Genomic DNA, 19,973 nt, shown 5'->3' with positions numbered 1-19,973 from the left:
ATCTTTTAGAATCTTCGATAGTAAGATCTAATTTGTTAAGTTTCCAGACCTCTGCCCTGTTGTGAGGGGATCCCTACTGCTCTATGATTTTAATCAATAATTTAATTTAATAATAATTTAATTAATAATTGAATAAATTAATTTCATTTTTGGCAGGTCGAGGTGTATTAAGCCACTCGCTGCCGTCTCATATCTTTTAGGAACTACGACAGTAAGATCTAATTGGTCAAGTTTCCAGACTTCTGCCCTGTTGTGAGGGGATCCCCACTGCTCTAGGATTTGAATCAATAATTTAATTTAATAATAATTGAATTAATAATTTAATACATTTATTTAATTTTTGGCAGGTCGAGGTGTATTAAGCCACTTGCTGCCGTCTCATATCTTTTAGGATTTTCGATAGTAAGATATATACGGTTAAGTTTCCAGACCTCTGCCCCGTTGTGAGGGGATCCCCACTGCTCTAGGGTTTGAATTCATAATTTAATGAATAATTGAATAAATTAATTTAATTTTTGGCAGGTTGAGGTGTAATAAACCACTCGCTGCCCTCCTATATCTTTTAGGATCTTAGTAAGATATATACGGTTACGTTAAGACTTCTGCCCCGTTGTGAGGGGATCCCCACTGCTCTAGGATTTGAATCAATAATTTAATTTAATAATAATTTAACTAATAATTGAATAAATTTATTTAATTTTTGGCAGGTCGAGGTTTATTAAAGCACTCGCTGCCGTCTCATATCTTTTAGAATCTTCGATAGTAAGATCTAATTGGTTAAGTTTCCAGACCTCTGCCCTGTTGTGAGGGGATCCCCACTGCTCTTGGATTTTAATGAATAATTGAATTAATAATTTAATAAATGTATTTCATTTTTGGCAGGTCGAGGTGTATTAAACCACTCGCAGAAAAAAACTGTACATGTACCAACTGCTTTAACAAATTATCATTGCGATCGTTTTACCATTCTAACTAAAGAAAATGTATAGACCCCCAAAAGCCAACTCAACTTGCCCCCCTTTCAGCTTTCGGAAAGGCCTAATTTTCCCATTTCGGTTGAAAGATTGACTATTTTTTAACTGAGCTATAAAAGAGAATTCATAAACCTGAAGATTGTTGATAGAAGGTGTAAAAAAGAAACAAAAAAATCCTCAAATAGGAGTGAACGCAATATCAAAACTTTACGAATATTTCCTTTGATGTAAATACTGAGAAAGCTCTAAAGTTACATAGTTAGTCTGGCTGAAAAAAGACAAAAGTCCATCCAGTTCAACCATTAAAAAAAAAAGAAAAAACGAAACAGGTATAGCCCCCCCTCCCCCCAACTACTATAACTATTTCCAATGGATTTCAGTTGATTAAACCAACATCGGTCTCTCAGAGCTATCCATTGCCCAACCAAACCAAAAAAGGAATCCCCCCTTATATCTCCATGTACAGAAGAGGGAATTTATTCTATTAAAGTATATATGTGAGCAAATATATATAAAAAATAATATATATACTGTATATACTGTAGCACATTTCTGCAATACAGGCAAATTACTCCATCGGTCCCTTTACACAGAGTAAAAAAAATACCTGTCAGTCCGGCGAGTGCTCCAGTGATCCCCTAACTTCTGAGCCAACAGCATTGCGTCTTCTGCGCTGAAATCCCAATATGTCCTCCTGCACACGGGACGTTTTTTTTTACAGCGGCTGTTTTTGGGTTTTGAAGAGTTTTTTCTACAGTCAGTAAACCCCCCCAGCATGTTCTCCTATGTGTCCATCCCCGGCATGTTATCCTATGTGTCCATCCCCGGCATGTTATCCTATGTGTCCATCCCCGGCATGTTATCCTATGTGTCCATCCCCGGCATGTTATCCTATGTGTCCATCCCCGGCATGTTATCCTATGTGTTCATCCCCGGCATGTTATCCTATGTGTGTCCATCCCCGGCATGTTATCCTATGTGTCCATCCCCGGCATGTTATCCTGTGTGTCCATCCCCGGCATGTTATCCTGTGTGTCCATCCCCGGCATGTTATCCTATGTGTCCATCCCCGGCATGTTATCCTATGTGTCCATCCCCGGCATGTTATCCTGTGTATCCATCCCCGGCATGTTATCCTGTGTGTCCGTCCCCGGCATGTTATCCTGTGTGTCCGTCCCCGGCATGTTATCCTATGTGTCCATGCACACATAGACTGGAATCAACGTTTTTTGGCTGGAAAAAAAACCCAGGGCTAGTGGGCTTCTAGAGGAGTTTTTTAGTTGTAAAAATGCTCTAACACTGAAAAACGCGGCAAGACACGCAAAGCCCTCATGCAGACTGGACGTTTTGAAACATTTTCCCGCATTTTTCCACGTTCGCGTTTTCCTGTGTTTTTCCACGTTTGCGTTTTACCGCTTTTTCAGTGTTTTTATGCTAAAAAATTCCTCTAGAAACCCACTAGTCCTGGTTTTTTTTCCAGGCAAAAAATGGTATATAATGGTAGCCACTGTGCAGCATCTATCTATCTATCTACAGTTGTGGCCAAAATTATTCAACCCCCAATGCTGTAAAGGGGTTTAGGGACTATAGTGTACATTTGGAATTGTATTCAGAATCAAATCCTACAAGGACGTTGTAACTACCCAAATGCAACTAAAATGACATCAATTGTTTATGTAATACAGTAGTAAATGGTTCTTATGTGGTTTCTTCATTGCCACAATTATTCAACCCCTTAAAGACTACCACTCTGAAGAACAGAGGTTCATACAGGTGCTTTCCATCAGGTATTGAAAACACCTGTGGATGTCACCGAGCAGCAATCAAGCATAATAAGCACCAATTAGGCAGCTTTAAAATGACTGTGATACTCAGCTCCTTCTAGACATTTACTGGTGTGGTTACAAACATGGTGAAGGCAAGAGAATGGTCCAGGAAGACAAGAGAAGAGGTGATTTCTCTTCACAGGAAGGGCAATGGCTATAAGAAGATTGCAAAGATGTTAAACATACCAAGAGACACCTTAGGAAGCATCATTCGCAAATTCAAGGCAAAGGGCACTGTTGAAACGCTACCTGGTCGTGGCAGAAAGAAGATGCTGACTTCGACTGCTGTGCGCTACCTGAAGCGTAGAGTGGAGAGAAGTCCCCGTGTGACTGCTGAGGAACTGAGAAAAGATTTGTCAGATGTGGGTACAGAAGTTTCAGCCCAGACAATAAGACGCACACTGCGTAATGAAGGCCTCCGTGCCAGAACTCCCAGGCGTACCCCCTTGCTGTCTCCAAAGAATAAGAAGAGTCGACTGCAGTATGCCAAAAGCCATGTGGACAAACCACAAAAGTTGTGGGATAGTGTTCTGTGGACTGATGAAACAAAATTAGAACTGTTTGGGCCCATGGATCAACGCTATGTTTGGAGGAGGAAGAACAAGGCCTATGATGAAAAGAACACCTTGCCTACTGTGAAGCATGGTGGAGGGTCAATCATGCTTTGGGGCTGTTTTGCTTCTGCAGGTACAGGGAAGCTTCAGCGTGTGCAAGGTACCATGAATTCTCTTCAGTACCAGGAGATATTGGATGGAAACGTGATGCAGTCCGTCACACACCTGAGGCTTGGGAGACGTTGGACCTTTCAACAGGACAATGATCCCAAGCATACCTCCAAGTCCACTAGAGCATGGTTGCAGAGGAAAGGCTGGAACATTTTGGAGTGGCCATCGCAGTCACCAGACTTAAATCCGATTGAGAACCTCTGGTGGGACTTAAAGAAAGCAGTTGCAGTGCGCAAGCCTAAGAATGTGACTGAACTGGAGGCCTTTGCCCATGAAGAATGGGCGAAGATACCCGTAGATCGCTGCAAGACACTTGTGTCAAGCTATGCTTCACGTTTAAAAGCTGTTATAACTGTAAAAGGATGCTGTACTAAGTACTAAGATTGAATGTCACTTGGGGGTTGAATAAAACTGATAATGCTGTGAGCACAGAAAAGACATTTGTGGTTATTTCATTATAACTGTTATGTTATATTTGTCTGACCTACAAGTGCCTCTTTAATGTAAATGTAAGCAAGATGACTGAATGATCAAAAGCAATGTCAAACTGGCCAAAACACTCAATTTCAGTGGGGGTTGAATAATTTTGGCCACAACTGTATCTATCTATCTATCTATCTATCTATCTATCTATCTATCTCTATCTATCTATTTCGAATCCCAACCACGGCACCACCTGCCTGGAGTTTGCATGTTCTCTCTGTGCCTGTGTGGGTTTCCTCCGGGTACTCCGGTGTCCTCCCACACTCCAAAGACATGCTGGTAGGTTAATTGGCTCCTGTCTAAATTGTCCCTAGTATGTGTATGTATGAATGTGAGTTAGGGACCTTAGATTGTACGCTCCTCGGGGGCGGGGACTGATGTGAATATATATGTAAAGCGCTGCGTAAATTGACAGCCCTATATAAGTACCTGAAATAAAGTATATTTGTTGAATTATATTAAATACGACAAAAATTGTAGTATTTCAAATATATGTCAATATGTTTGGGAAGAATATTTTTCAAATATATTTTTCTTCCATATGGGATGTGACCACTATAACAGCCAATCACAGTGGTCGCATGATTGTCAGTCCTCCCCACCCCCACTCCCTGGGCATTCAGAAGTTTTTAAAGGGATGCTTGGGCGGATGCGAAGGAGTTTAAAAAAAATCCCCTGCTGGACTACAGAACACATCCCTCTAATCTTATGGAGAAGACTGACAACACTGCTTGGGATTTCAGCATAGCAGAGGCATTATTGTCAGCTCACTACAGGAACTTAGGATCTGGTAGAAGAAGGTAGAAAAAGGGATAAAACGTTGAAACAATGTGCTTGTATTGGAAAAATGTATGAAGTTAAACCAGGGGCAGATGACAACTCATGGGGCCCCCGGGCAATAGGGGATCATGGGGCACTCAGACCACAACCAAAAAAGCCTATGAAAGGTACTAGGGGCTTCTCATGGGGCCCCCTACTGACCCTGGGCCCTCGGGCAGTGCCCGAGAGCCCAAATGGTCAGTCCGCCCCTGAGTTAAACCCTTCCTGCCCTGACCCAGCGTTCCTTTAGGTGGGTCTATATGCTCAGGGGCAGGGCCGGACTGAAAAATCATGGGGCCCCGGGCAATAAGAGATCATGGGGCCCCTGTGTCCTCGCCCACACTCAAACCACACCCAAAAAAGCCTATGAAAGGTACTAGGGGCTTCTAATGGGGCCTCCTACTGACCCTGGGCCCTTGTGCAGTGCTTGAGTGCCCAAATGGTCAGTCAGCCCCTGAGTTAAACCCTTCCTGCCCTGACCCAGCATTCCTTTAGGTGGGTCTATATGCTCAGGGGCAGGGCCGGACTGAAAAATCATGGGGCCCCGGGCAATAAGAGATCATGGGGCCCCTGTGTCCTCGCCCACACTCAAACCACACCCAAGAAAGCCTATGAAAGGTACTAGGGGCATCTCATGGGGCCTTCTACTGACCCCGGGCCCTCGGGCAGTGCCCGAGTGCCTGAATGGTCAGTCCGACCCTGCTCAGGGGCTAGGTGGGACTTCCCGTTCATGTGATTACTTTGATTGGCTGTCAAAGTTGTCACATGACTAGAAGCATGTCCTGCCAGCTCTTGATCATGACTAGGGGCCGAGAGCTGGTTATGACAGCTCGCTCAATGTGCTGTCAGCAAAGAAAGCTTGGCCGTCCATGGGTGTATATGTGCGGCGTGTGGGCATTGAAGCCCACCCTCTTTACTCCCCGCACATGCGTCACGTAGACGACAAGCGGTTAATGATCCAGTAATAACAAAGTAACATTTTCTCATTTCCTAAAAATAATGTTGTCATCCTAAAAAAAAAAACGATCCTTATGTTAATGAGGTTCTGACAAGCTTTACCGCCGGCTGAACAAAAAATGCTCGGCGAGACAGCGTAGGTACCTGATATACGGCCTGCTCGCACTGTTTATCCTTTTGCGCCTTTTTTTCCATTTCCTCCCTCTGCTTCAGCTCGTAGATAAGCTGGAACAAATCTCGCAAATCCAAAATGACTGGCTCGGCCTGAAATCGAAGGACAGAGTTTGAAATTAGTTTTCCGTCAGGATCTCATCTATTTCACTCCTGACAGCGGCAAAAACAACGCGGATTCTAAATAGCGCCTGACTCTTCGGCATAATCAGGGACTTGCTACACCGCCACGTTTAGCATGAAGATCAAACTTTCCCAAGGAAGCGATTTATCAAGAGGGGGTGAAGGAAACGCATCTTCTGCTGACAGCGAATACATTTGTGCATCTCACTCCCTGGCTCATGTTTAAGGATTTGATGATAAAATATGAAGTGGGTTCAGCAATAAGATGAAAATACACCGGGAGAGAGCGGATTTGTTATCCTACGAACCTTTTCTGCATAATGCGTCTGAATTGTTCCTCTGCCTCTGATAAATGACACTGAAACACTGCATACTGCACTCAGCTTACATCACAGCATAGACACAAGAGCCACATAAGAAATATATAGGAACCCTTCGTAATAGAGAAATCACTGAGAATGCAGCCTATCCATTCACTAGAGACCGGTGACATCACTGAGAATGCAGCCTATCCATTCACTAGAGACCGGTGACATCACTGAGAATGCAGCCTATCCATTCACTAGAGAGCGGTGACATCACTGAGAATGCAGCCTATCCATTTACTAGAGAGCGGTGACATCACTGAGAATGCAGCCTATCCATTCACTAGAGAGCGGTGACATCACTGAGAATGCAGCCTATCCATTTACTAGAGAGCGGTGACATCACTGAGAATGCAGCCTATCCATTCACTAGAGAGCGGTGACATCACTGAGAATGCAGCCTATCCATTTACTAGAGACCGGTGACATCACTGAGAATGCAGCCTATCCATTCACTAGAGACCGGTGACATCACTGAGAATGCAGCCTATCCATTCACTAGAGACCGGTGACATCACTGAGAATGCAGCCTATCCATTCACTAGAGAGCGGTGACATCACTGAGAATGCAGCCTATCCATTTACTAGAGAGCGGTGACATCACTGAGAATGCAGCCTATCCATTCACTAGAGAGCGGTGACATCACTGAGAATGCAGCCTATCCATTTACTAGAGAGCGGTGACATCACTGAGAATGCAGCCTATCCATTTACTAGAGAGCAGTGACATCACTGAAAATGCAGCCTATCCATTTACTAGAGACCGGTGACATCCCTGAGAATGCAGCCTATCCATTCACTAGAGACCGGTGACATCACTGAGAATGCAGCCTATCCATTCACTAGAGACCGGTGACATCACTGAGAATGCAGCCTATCCATTCACTAGAGACCGGTGACATCACTGAGAATGCAGCCTATCCATTTACTAGAGAGCGGTGACATCACTGAGAATGCAGCCTATCCGTTCACTAGAGACCGGTGACATCACTGAGAATGCAGCCTATCCGTTCACTAGCGACTGGTGACATCACTGAGAATACAGCCTATCCATTCACTAGAGAGCAGTGACATCACTGAGAATGCAGCCTATCCATTCACTAGAGAGCAGTGACATCACTGAGAATGCAGCCTATCCATTCACTAGAGAGCAGTGACATCACTGAGAATGTAGCCAATCCATTCACTAGAGAGCGGTGACATCACTGAGAATGCAGCCTATCCATTCACTAGAGAGCGGTGACATCACTGAGAATGCAGCCTATCCATTCACTAGAGAGCGGTGACATCACTGAGAATACAGCCTATCCCTTCAGTAGAGAGCGGTGACATCACTGGGAATGCAGCCTATCCATTCACTAGAGACCAATGACATCACTGAGAATGCAGCCTATCCATTCACTAGAGACCGGTGACATCACTGACTATGCAGCCTATCCATTCACTAGAGACCAATGACATCACTGAGAATGCAGCCTATCCATTCACCAGAGACCAATGACATCACTGACTATGCAGCCTATCCATCTTGAACATCTCAAAGGATATATGGATGCATTTCATTCTTTTACATTTAGTATTCATTCAGGAGAGTCAGTGAAAATGTGAACATCCAATATCCTCTCTATGAGATATTTTGGGTTTTGCTCTCAGGCAGACCTGCAGTCATCATGCTAATAGCTGGTGAGGAAGTAAATGTGGATTTTGCCCATTTACTGAAATTACATTTTCTAGAAGTGGAAATGGATACAAAAACAACAACAAAGTAATACACTTACTGCCTGAGCAGTTTTTATTGCCACAAATCTGTGGTTTCCCTCCTTCCCGCATACATATCCAAACGCCCGATGGTCTGTAATGTCCTTGGCGATGTAGGAGATTTCGTGTACTGCATGGTGATGATGAAGGATCTACAGAAATAAAAAAGGAAAGTTCATTCTCTAACAAACAAACATTTCAAAGGAAACGAGTTTGGAAAAGAAAGAGACGTTAGTCATTTTATTTTCAGTTCAAAAAAAGATGAGAAAGGTTCCCTTCTTTGTTGGACTTTTATTACTCTGATAGGGGATTTCCCATGACTTCCTGTCCAATCAAACCTGCATTTGTAATAGAAGTAGAGAGTAGAACTCTCCAGTGGAGACACAAACCACCAATAAAGTTCTATTGAATGATCTTATCTTCCCCTCTTTACCAAAAGAAGCTTTTCTATATGCAGTACAGGGCCTTAGTGGTTAGCACTTCTGCCTTGCAGCACTGGGGTTTCTGGTTCAAATCCCAACTGCGAGGATGAGCATGTTCTACTTGCGCGAGTTTCTTCCAGGTACTCTAGTTTCCTCCCACACTCCAAACGTACTGGTAGATAAATTAGCCCTAGCATTAGGCATGTTCATTTCTTTCTGAATAGAAATTTGAAAAATGTTTTCATTTTTCAGAGATTGGGATGTATCTGAATTTCCGAATGACAATAGTAACGAATTTAAACAAATCCAAAAAGAAGAAGAATAAAACAGAACGGAAAATAAAGGCTCTGTACTATCAGCAGATGGACTGGGGACAGTAGAAGAAGAGGAGGATCAGAGAAGACAGGATCAAACAGCCTTTTTACACAATGTGAAGGATTAACCCCTTAGGTTCCACAGTGAGTATAACAAGCATGCTTTCCTGCATCTACAGACTGATTGTACTGTTGTGGGTTTATTAATGCTTTAAATCCCCTTTCTTCCCTATTCTGATGCTCTGTTTAAACTTCGCCAAGTCGCCTTCACCACATCTAGATGCCTAAATGCATTGAGTTGCTGCCATGTGATTGGCTGATTATCAATTTGTGTTTCCAAGCCATTGAACAGGTGGACCTAATAAAGTGGCCGGTGAATGTACATATATACACAAAATATGGTCAACAAGAGGTCATAACAATAGAAAATTTCCCCTACTTAACCCCTTTACAAGGACTTTAATGCCTGGAGATGGCCAAGCTTGTCTCTCTTGTGACCGTTGGGATTGGCTCTCACAGTGGTCGCATAACTGGAAGCCCATCCCACTTCCTCCAATCAGAAGCCATGACCGAGGGCTATGGAAGACACCTTGATCATTGCGTGGGTAACATGTAGTGAACACTGTAATGGAACCGACCCGACTGCACTTGGGTACTTCCGTTAGAATACCGCTTCCCCGTCCGACCATACAAGACTAGACACCACCAATCTTGAAGTATTCCAGGAGGTAGACTAGTTTATTTGAACACAGATACTGTCAGGAATGGATTCACCACTGGTGGTGGGACTCACCTGCCGTGTGGGCTGCAGTACCAGGGCTGGCCAGTGGGTGCTCTCAGCAGCCAGAAGCTGACTCCTGCAATCAAGCCATCACCTGAGGCTGATTGCAGGAGGTGTATTTAAGGAATGGCCAGGCCTGCAGTCAGTGCCTTGGTGCATTGTTTCCCATGAGCCCCTGTACCTGGTATCCTGTGAATCTTCTGTTGCCGACCTCTGCATTGTTCCCGACCCTGCTGACCGTCTCCTGTTTAACCCCTGGCTTGCCTGACCATCCTTCTGCCTGATCATCTGTACCGCGCTGCCCGTGAGTTACTGAACCCGGCTTGTGACCCTGACCATTCTCTGCCTGCTCCTCCGGTTCCTTGCTGCCCGCACGTTGCTGACCTGGCCTTCCTGACTACGCCTTACATTACCCAAACGATCCATCCATCCCGCATGGATCTGTCCCTGTTACCAGGTCTGCCAGCCTCTTCACGTCAGGCTCCTTTCCCCGCACACCTCTGACGATGCTCTCTACCATTGCCGGACATACTCAGGGGTCGCGACCTGGTCTCAGTCTGCTCCAAGTCCATCCCCACCATCAGGGGCCCTGGTGGATAAGCAGAGTGGGACTTAGACCCCCTGAGGAACCCCGTGCTGTGAGCTGCTAGAGATGCCGCCAGGCGGTGCTTAACAGTACCAAACGGCCTGCCTGACCATTCCACCTCTCCAGCCCTGACTACACCTGTGTTCCCACACATTTCTGGTCATACCTGGATCCCTAATAGATACAAGATATATACACTCAGGGGACAATCCCCCCTCCCTGCATAATGTCACAGGGTGGGGCAATCTACATTTAGTAACAAGAGACACACAGGTATTCAAACTTCACTCCAGCAGACAGTCCCATCAGGAGAGAGGGCTGCTGGAGACACCCCCCCACTAAGCTAATGCACATAAACACATACATCCTATAATAGTTTGCTCCCAAGCCAGACAAACAATAGAACAATGGGATGCAACCACACGACATTAATCAACAACCCCCCACCCCAATATTAGGACAGATCACCCTGTACCCCCAACAGGCACAGGGCGATTTACACATAATAGGGATATGGGGAGTGGAGACAGGGGTCTCCCCACCTCTCCAAAGTGAGCCGGGTTCCATGGGCCCCCCACCCAAAAGTGACTCCCGTCACAGGCACATTCTCAGCACAGAGCCTTAGGCCACCATAGATACTTATGCGTAGCAACTGGGTCTGTTTTTCTTTAGCCCAGGTAAGACGCTTCTGACGTTGTTTGTTGTTCAGGAGCGGCTTGACAAGAGGAATAGGACATTTGAAGCCCATGTCCAGGATCCGTCTGTGTGTGGTGGCTGTTGATGCACTGACTCCAGCCTCAGTCCACTCCTTGTGAAAGTCCCCAACACTTTTGAATGGCCTTTTCCTGACAATCCTCTCCAGGCTGCGGTCATCCCTGCTGCTTGTGCACCTTTTTCTTCCACACTTTTCCCTTCCACATAACTTTCTATTAATGTGCTTTGATACAGCACTTTGGGAACATTCAACTTCTTTTGCAATTCCCTTTTGAGGCTTTCCCTCCTTATGGAGGGTGTCAGTGATGGTGTCAGGTCAGCAGTCTTTCCCATGATTGTGATTCCTACTGAACCAGACTGAGAGACCATTTAAAGGCTCAGGAACCCTTTGCAGGTGTTATGGCTGAATTATCTGATTAGAGTGGGACACTTTGAGCCGAGAATATTCCACCTTTTCACAATATTCTCATTTTCTGAGATTGTGGATTTGGGGTTTTCATGAGCTGTAAGCCATAATCATCACAATGAAGACAAATCACGGCTTGAACTATCTTGCTTTGCATGTAATGAGTCTCATATATTAGTTTCACCTTTTAAGTTGTATTACTGAAATAAATGAACTTTTGCACCATATTCTCATTTCTCGAGTTTCACCTGTATGTTATGTGGTTGCTGATAGGTCAGTGAAGACATAACAATAGAAAATTCCCCCATTGTATTCAAAACTAAAAAGAAAAAAACTTTTTGGCTGGAGATCCACCTTCGTACTCTTGATCTTTTGTAGGCATTGAGGTCCGGGGAACAGAGATATTACTAAGATCACATGAAGTATTATCAGTTTGGCATTCTCAATTCCAAAGCAACACAGACAGGCAAGACTCCATCACTTCACAAAGCCCAGGGGGCACCTTGGTTTGAGCTGCTAGAATGTATTTTTTTGGAAAGCCTACCTAAAGAAAAAAAATACACACACGTCAATTCAGTCAATGGAAACCACTAGCCAGTCAGGTGATGACACTAAGGTGGATTATGCTGAAGTAAAACATCCACCTTGATTGTCTTGTTAGATTTTCAGACTTAGACATAAAGAAGAAGAGAAAGAAGGATTTTATATTCCTTATCAAGTGTGGTGGATTATGGGATAACACTCCCAAATAGCTGGTATTAGGGGACTTACAGCCCTGTTATCCTGGGTAATGCAGCCGGCTGATTGTTGTATTGATTGTGGAGAGGAAAAAAATCTCTAGTTTCCAAACAGTGGTGACATTAAAGGGGTTATCAAAGAATTATAATTCGATATTAAAAGAATGATCTTGTTATTAAGACTACAAAATCCACGGAATTTCCAAATCCTGCTCTGCTTGGGTTTCACCATCTTCTAAGGGAATTTACAATAGGTTGTATCAGGGGCGGACTGACCATTTGGAAACTCTGGCACTGCCCGAGGGCCTGGGGTCAGTAGGGGGCCCCATGAGATGCCCCTGGTACCTTTTTCATAGGCTTTTTTGAGTTTGGGCAAGGACACAGGGGCCCCATGATCCCCTATTGCCCGGGGGCCCCAGGAGTTGTCAGTCCACCCCTGGGTTGTATAAAGGATGGATTTTGACTTTGATAGCAACCTTCCCTGATAGACTCTCGGATCTGATGAATACAGCCTTCAACCTTTGCTTCTTCTTATGTTCTGTAACATTAACATTTATGGAAAGGTGTGTTTTTTGTTTAGCCTTAGATAGAGGTCAGGTTTGTATTGTTGTCTGTGCTCTTGTTGGGTAGATTACATCCTGGTACACTCACCTCTTCAGGGATCCCGTCTTTACTCTGGCACATGGCCATTGACACTTGTGAGCTACACCTGGACTGCTGAGCCGTGACCAATCAGGAGACAGATCTCCCGAGTGGTGCGCACTTAAAGGCTGGACGATGCATTGCTTAGCGCTCGCTATTCCTAAGCCAAGCCCAACACTGCAATCCTCAGTGCCTCCATGCTTTCAGTGATCTTAGTGACCCCATCTGTGTCTCCAATAACCCCTGTACCCTCCTGTGTCTGCAGTGACCCCTGTGCACACCTGTGTCTGCAGTGACCCCTGTACCCTCCTGTGTCTGCAGTGACCCCTGTACCCTCCTGTGTCTGCAGTGACCCCTGTACCCTCCTGTGTCTGCAGTGACCCCTGTACCCTCCTGTGTCTGCAGTGACCCCTGTACCCTCCTGTGTCTGCAGTGACCCCTGTGCACTCCTGTGTCTCCTGTGTCTGCAGTGACCCCTGTGTACTCCTGTGTCTGCAGTGACCCCTGTGCACTCCTGTGTCTCCTGTGTCTGCAGTGACCCCTGTGTACTCCTGTGTCTGCAGTGACCCCTGTGCACTCCTGTGTCTCCTGTGTCTGCAGTGACCCCTGTGCACTCCTGTGTCTGCAGTGACCCCTGTGCACTCCTGTGTCTGCAGTGACCCCTGTGCACTCCTGTGTCTGCAGTGACCCCTGTGCACTCCTGTGTCTGCAGTGACCCCTGTACCCTCCTGTGTCTGCAGTGACCCCTGTACCCTCCTGTGTCTGCAGTGACCCCTGTACCCTCCTGTGTCTGCAGTGACCCCTGTGCACTCCTGTGTCTGCAGTGACCCCTGTACCCTCCTGTGTCTGCAGTGACCCCTGTGCACTCCTGTGTCTGCAGTGACCCCTGTGCACTCCTGTGTCTGCAGTGACCCCTGTACCCTCCTGCGCCCTGTCATGTGACGTGGCCTAACACTTGGTGGCTGAGTTGCTGTTGTTCCCAATTGCTTCCACTTTGTTATAATCCCACTAACAGTTGAGCGTGGAATATTTAGTAGCCAGGAAATGTCACGGATGGACTTATTGCACAGGTGACCACCTATCACGGGACCACGCTTGGAGTCACTGAGCTCCTGAGAGCGACCCATTCTTTCACCAATGTTTGTAGAAGCAGTCTGCATGCCTAGGGGCTTGATTGTATACACCTGTGTCCATGGAGGGGATTGGAACACCTGAATCACATGACATGGAGGATTGGAACACCTGAATTCAATGATTCGGGGGCTGGCCCAGTACTTTTGGCAATATAGTGTGTATATATACAGTAGCTCATATGACAACACTACAGAAATGACACTTTGCTACAATGCGGCATCCTCCAATGGAAGGTGGAGGAGCGCAAGGTCTCTAACATCCACCAGCTCCGTGATGTCATCATGGAGGAGAGGAAGAGGACTCCAGTGGCAACCTGTGAAGCTCTGGTGAACTCCATGTCCAAGAGGGTTAAGGCAGTGCTGGAAAATAATGGGGGCCACACAAAATATTGACACTTTGGGCCCAATTTGGACCTTGTCACTTAGGGGTGGACTCACTTTTGTTGTCAGCAGTTTAGACATTAATGGCGGTGTGTTGAGTTATTTTGAGGGGACAGCAAATTTACATGTTATATAAACTGTACACTGACTACGTCACATTGTAGCAAAGTGTCATTTCTTCAACAAAAGTGAGTCCCCCCCTAAATGACAAGGTCCAAATTGGGCCCAAAGTGTCAATATTTTGTATGGCCTCCATTATTTTCCAGCACTGCCTTAACCCTCTTGGGCATGGAGGTCACCAGAGCTTCACAGGTTACCACTGGGGTCCTCTTCCACTCCTCCATGACGTCATCATGGAGCTGGTGGATGTTAGAGACCTTGCGCTCCTCCACCTTCTGTTTGAGGATGCCCCATTGTAGCAAAGTACATTTCTTCAGTGTTGTCACATGAAAAGATATAATAAAATATTTACAAAAAAGTGAGGGGCGGACTCACTTCTGTGAGATACTGTATATAAATAATTTTTATATTTCAATGTTATATATATTTTTTTTAAATCACACACACACATATATATATACAGTGGGGCAAAAAAGTATTTAGTCAGCCACCAATTGTACAAGTTCTCCCACTTACAAAGATGAGAGAGGCCTGTAATTGGCATCATAGGTAGACCTCAACTATGAGAGACAAAATGAGAAAACAAATCCAGACAATCACATTGGCTGATTTGGAAAGAATTTATTTGCACATTATGGTGGAAAATAAGTATTTGGTCACCTACAAACAAGCAAGATTTCTGGCTCTCACAGACCTGTACCTTCTTCTTTAAGAGGCTCCTCTGTCCTGCACTCATTACCTGTATCAATGGCACCTGTTTGAACTTGTTATCAGTATAAAAGACACCTGTCCACAACCTCAAACAGTCACACTCCAAACTCCACTATGGTGAAGACCAAAGAGCTGTCGAAGGACACCAGAAATAAAATTGTAGACCTGCACCAGGCTGGGAAGACTGAATCTGCAATAGGCAAGCAGCTTGGTGTGAACAAATCAACTGTGGGAGAAATAATTAGAAAATGGAAGACATACAAGACCACTGATAATCTCCCTCGATCTGGGGCTCCACGCAAGATCTCACCCCGTGGGGTCAAAATGATCACAAGAACGGTGAGAAAAAATCCCAGGACCACACAGGGGGACCTAGTGAATGACCTGCAGAGAGCTGGGACCAACGTAACAAAGGCTACCATCAGTAACACACTACGCCGCCAGGGACTCAGATCCTGCAGTGCCACACGTGTCCCCCTGCTTAAGCCAGTACATGTCCGGGCCCATCTGAAGTTTGCTAGAGAGCATTTGGATGATCCAGAAGAGGATTGGGAGAATGTCATATGGTCAGATGAAACCAAAATAGAACTGTTTGGTAGAAACACAACTTGTCGTGTTTGGAGGAGAGAGAATGCTGAGTTGCATCCAAAGAACACCATACCTACTGTGAAGCATGGGGGTGGCAACATCATGCTTTGGGGCTGTTTCTCCACAAAGGGACCAGGACGACTGATCCATGTACAGGACAGAATGAATGGGGCCATGTATCGTGAGATTTTGAGTGCAAACCTCCTTCCATCAGCAAGGGCATTGAAGATGAAACGTGGCTGGGTCTTCCAACATGACAATGATCCCAAACATACCGCCCGGGCAACGAAGGAGTGGCTTCGTAAGAAGCATTTCAAGGTCCTGGAGTGGCCTGGCCAGTCTCCAGATCTCAACCCCATAGAAAACATTTGGAGGGAGTTGAAAGTCCATGTTGCCCAGCGACAGCCCCAAAACATCACTGCTCTAGAGGAGATCTGCATGGAGGATGGGCCAACATACCAGCAACAGTGTGTGCCAACCTTGTGAAGACTTCCAGGAAACGTCTGACCTCTGTCATTGCCAACAAAGGATATATAACAAAGCATTGAGATGAACTTTTCATATTCACCAAATACTTATTTTCCACCATAATTTGCAAATAAATTCTTTCCAGATCAGCCAATGTGATTGTCTGGATTTGTTTTCTCATTTTGTCTCTCATAGTTGAGGTCTACCTATGATGCCAATTACAGGCCTCTCTCATCTTTTTAAGTGGGAGAACTTGTACAATTGGTGGCTGACTAAATACTTTTTTGCCCCACTGTATATATATATATATATTTGTGTGTGTGTGTGTGTGTCTGCCTGCATTGCATAGAGAAGCACAGAGACCCAGTGATGACATCACTGGGTCTAAGATAATGAAAACAGAAAACCTGTCCATGTTCCTACCACTTCTATACTGCCGCTCTCGTCTGGGAAAAGAGGTGGCAAATATTCTACAAAGGGATAGAAGGATAATATTCATATAGATTTTTTATTTGTCCGGTGATACACATTTCTGCACTTGCTCGTGAAAAATCCTAATTTTCAGTTGGGAACCGATCTTCATTTTTTTTTTTGTTTTATTTCAACAGATGGGTTTCCTATCAACCTCTATATTTCCCGTGGTCTGTAAACCATGTGACCACCCTTCCCTTCTATTTGCTGCCTTATTAAACATTCCCACATGAAAAAAAAAAGAAGCGTCCATCGCAGATCGAAATGACTCTTTAAACGCCTGAGCTATTATCAGCTTATTAAACATACACCGCGCAGAATGGGTTCTGAATTATTCTGAATATCACTGATAATTTCAAATGGTTGTATCGCGCCGTAATGACTGACATGCATGGCATATTCATTTGAATTGTAGCATAATACTTGTGGCGGGATATTAACAGGAACGTTTGGCGCAGCGAGCAGGAGAAGGACCGGGCAACATCTGTGACTGTAAAATGAAATGCAGAAAACGTTGATAGGAATGGCAGCCCGGCTCGTTCCAGACTCCATTACTTGCATGACTTTGTGTCCAATGCAATCTGCGCAAATCGAGGTTGTCATTGAGAAGAGCCGCGCCAATGTGTCGCTCTTTGATGCGTCGATTTAGTGGTGTTTTCCTGCCTGATTGAAGTTTACTTGGCTCTGCGATCACTTCATATTCTTTTGTCAGTTTTTTTGGGAAATATTTCAATCACCTTTGTTCATAATTTACTAGGTGCAAATACGCCAACTTCTACAAGTGCGCCAAACCGGCTGTGACAAAAGTAAAAAGGAATGGTGCAAATGGTACTCCTAGGTTTCTCTTCAGCTGGGGTGACATTATTTTTACAAACTGGGCAGAATTTGGAAATATATACTATAGACAAGGGGTGGACTGACAACTCATGGGGCCCCCGGGCAATAGAGGATCATGGGGACCCTGTGTCCTCGCCCACACTCAAACCACACCCAAAAAAGCCTATGAAAGGTACCAGGGGCATCTCATGGGGCCCCCTACTGACCCCGGGGCCCTCGGGAAGTGCCCGAGTGCTCGAATGGTCAGTCCGCTCCTGCTATAGACTACGCTATATATTTATAAATTGATATAGCTTTATATATTTAATTTATATATTTAATTGTTATATATATTTAAAAAACAAAATTATACATATATATATATATTAGTGTGTAATTTTTAAAAAAATATACATAACAATTAAATATATAGTGTGTGTGTATATATATATGTATGTGTATGTATGTATATAACATTTAAACTCCCTGGCGGTATGAATATTTCAGATTTTTGGTGCTGAAAGCGGTACCATTTTTTTCCATGGAAATATGTAGTTTTTTTATTGTAGGCTGTAATTTTTAGGAATAACTCACTGAAATCTGTCCGAACAAGAGTCTAGTAAACATCCCGGGGATGATAAAATTTGAAACACAAAATCATAAATTATAATTTAATAAATAATCATAAAAAATAATAATATAATAATACATTTAATTCAATAATATAATCAAACCAAAAACACTGAAATGTGAAATAGAGCGCCAAGTTCGCACATCGCTGAGCAAAGTCGCAGAATCGTTTTCAGTGTCTGATGAGGAATTTCCCCCACAAATCATTATCACTCAATTCTGCAAGTGGTTCTGATTTACTATCGCTGTTCTCTAGCCGGTCTAAAACCGCGTCTGACCTAAAGGGACGCTTTTTGGACGCCATGGACTTTTCTAAGTTTCCAGGCAGAAAGAACATTCAAAATGCAGGCAGGGCGCCGGACAAAGCACTCGGGACAAAATGTATGTGAAATGGTTTGATACAGGAATGTTTTACTATGTAGAATCGTTTTGAAAAAAATGAAATTTTTTTTTAAATTTTCAAATTTCCCGCCGCTGGCGGCGCCTGCACGTCCCGACGTCACAGGGACCGGAACACAGAAGCCGGATGCCGGCATTGGCCGGAGGAGATGGCCGGGGACACTGCAGGGGACACACCGTGGGAGCGAAGGACAAGGTAAGCTCTGCAGGGACCCCCTGAGCAACGCCGCATGGTAAGCCCGAGTGTAGCTCGGGGTTACCGCTTTTGGTACTGAAACTTTACCCCGAGCTACACTTGGGAATACCGCCAGGGGGGTTAAATACAGTGAGGAACAGAAGTATTTGAACACCCTGCGATTTTGCAAGTTCTCCCACTTCTCCATCATGGAGGGTCTGACATTCACATTGTAGGTGTCATTCCCACTCTGAGACAGAATTTAAAAAAAAAATCAGGAAATCTCATTGTATGATTTGTAAAGAATGTATTTGTCTCGCACGGCTGAACAGAAGTATTTGAACCCCTGAGAAGATCCGTGTTAATATTTGGTACAGAAGCCTTTGTCTGCAATTCCAGAGGTCAGACGTTTCCTGTAGTCCTCGGTCAGGTTTGCACTGCAACAGGGATTTTGGCCGACTCCTCCACACCGATCTCCTCTAGATCTGTCAGGTTTCGGGGCTGTCGCTGAGCAACACGGAGTTTCAGCTCCCCCCAAAGATGTTCTATTGGATTTAGGTCTGGAGACTGGCTAGGCCACTCCAGAACCTTGATATGCTTCTTACGGAGGCACTCCTTGGTTCTCCTGGCTGTGTGCTTCGGGTCGTTGTCATGTTGGAAGACCCAGCCACGACCCATCTTCAATGCTCTGACTGAGGGAAGGAGGTTGTTGCTCAAAATCTCACAATAAATGGCCCCGTTCATCCTCTCCTTAATACAGTGCAGTCGTCCTGTCCCCTTCGCAGAAAAGCACCCCCAAAGCATGACGTTACCACCCCCATGCTTCACAGTAGGGATGGTGTTCTTGGGATGCAACTCATCCTTCTTTTTCCTCCAAACACGACGAGTGAAGTTTAGACCAAAAAGTTCTACTTTGGTCTCATCTGACCACATGGCTTTCTCCCATGCCTCCTCTGGATCATCCAGATGGTCATTGGCAAACTTCAGACGGGCCTGGACGTGTGATGACTTGAGCAGGGGAACCTACAGACGGGCCTGGACGTGTGATGACTTGAGCAGGGGAACCTTCCGTGCAATGCATGATTGGAAACCATGACGGCGTAGTGTTCTACCGACAGTGACCTTTGAAACTGTGGTCCCAGCTCTCTCCATGTCATTGACCAGCTCCTCCCTTGTAGTTCTGGGCTGATTCCTCACCTTTCTTCATCAGTGATACCCCACGAGGTGACATCTTGCATGGAGCCCCAGTCCCCAGGACTTTGAAGGCCTAGAACAGAA

The 19,973-nt window shown here is 45.0% G+C and overlaps 1 protein-coding gene across 8 annotated transcripts in view; it reads right to left on the bottom strand.

The window, feature by feature from the left end:
- Window positions 1-19,973, bottom strand: part of DAB1 (DAB adaptor protein 1) — a 1,130,661-nt gene that overhangs the window by 164,561 nt on the left and 946,127 nt on the right. For all 8 annotated transcript variants that reach the window (XM_089656556.1, XM_089656558.1, XM_089656557.1 and 5 more), the window contains exons 8-9: window positions 8,222-8,353; window positions 5,929-6,048 (exon numbers count right to left, since the gene is read on the bottom strand). In XM_089656556.1, the coding sequence (XP_089512682.1) occupies window positions 5,929-6,048; window positions 8,222-8,353 (252 nt within the window). The remainder of the gene's footprint in view (window positions 1-5,928; window positions 6,049-8,221; window positions 8,354-19,973) is intronic.

The sequence above is a fragment of the Staurois parvus genome, unplaced genomic scaffold, assembly GCF_062004578.1.
Source record: "Staurois parvus isolate SC_StPar_1 unplaced genomic scaffold, SC_StPar_1.0 ptg000917l, whole genome shotgun sequence".
NCBI lineage: Eukaryota > Metazoa > Chordata > Amphibia > Anura > Ranidae > Staurois > Staurois parvus.
The sequence above is the reverse complement of the archived record's forward strand: the minus strand, read 5'-3'. Positions and strand labels throughout refer to the sequence as shown.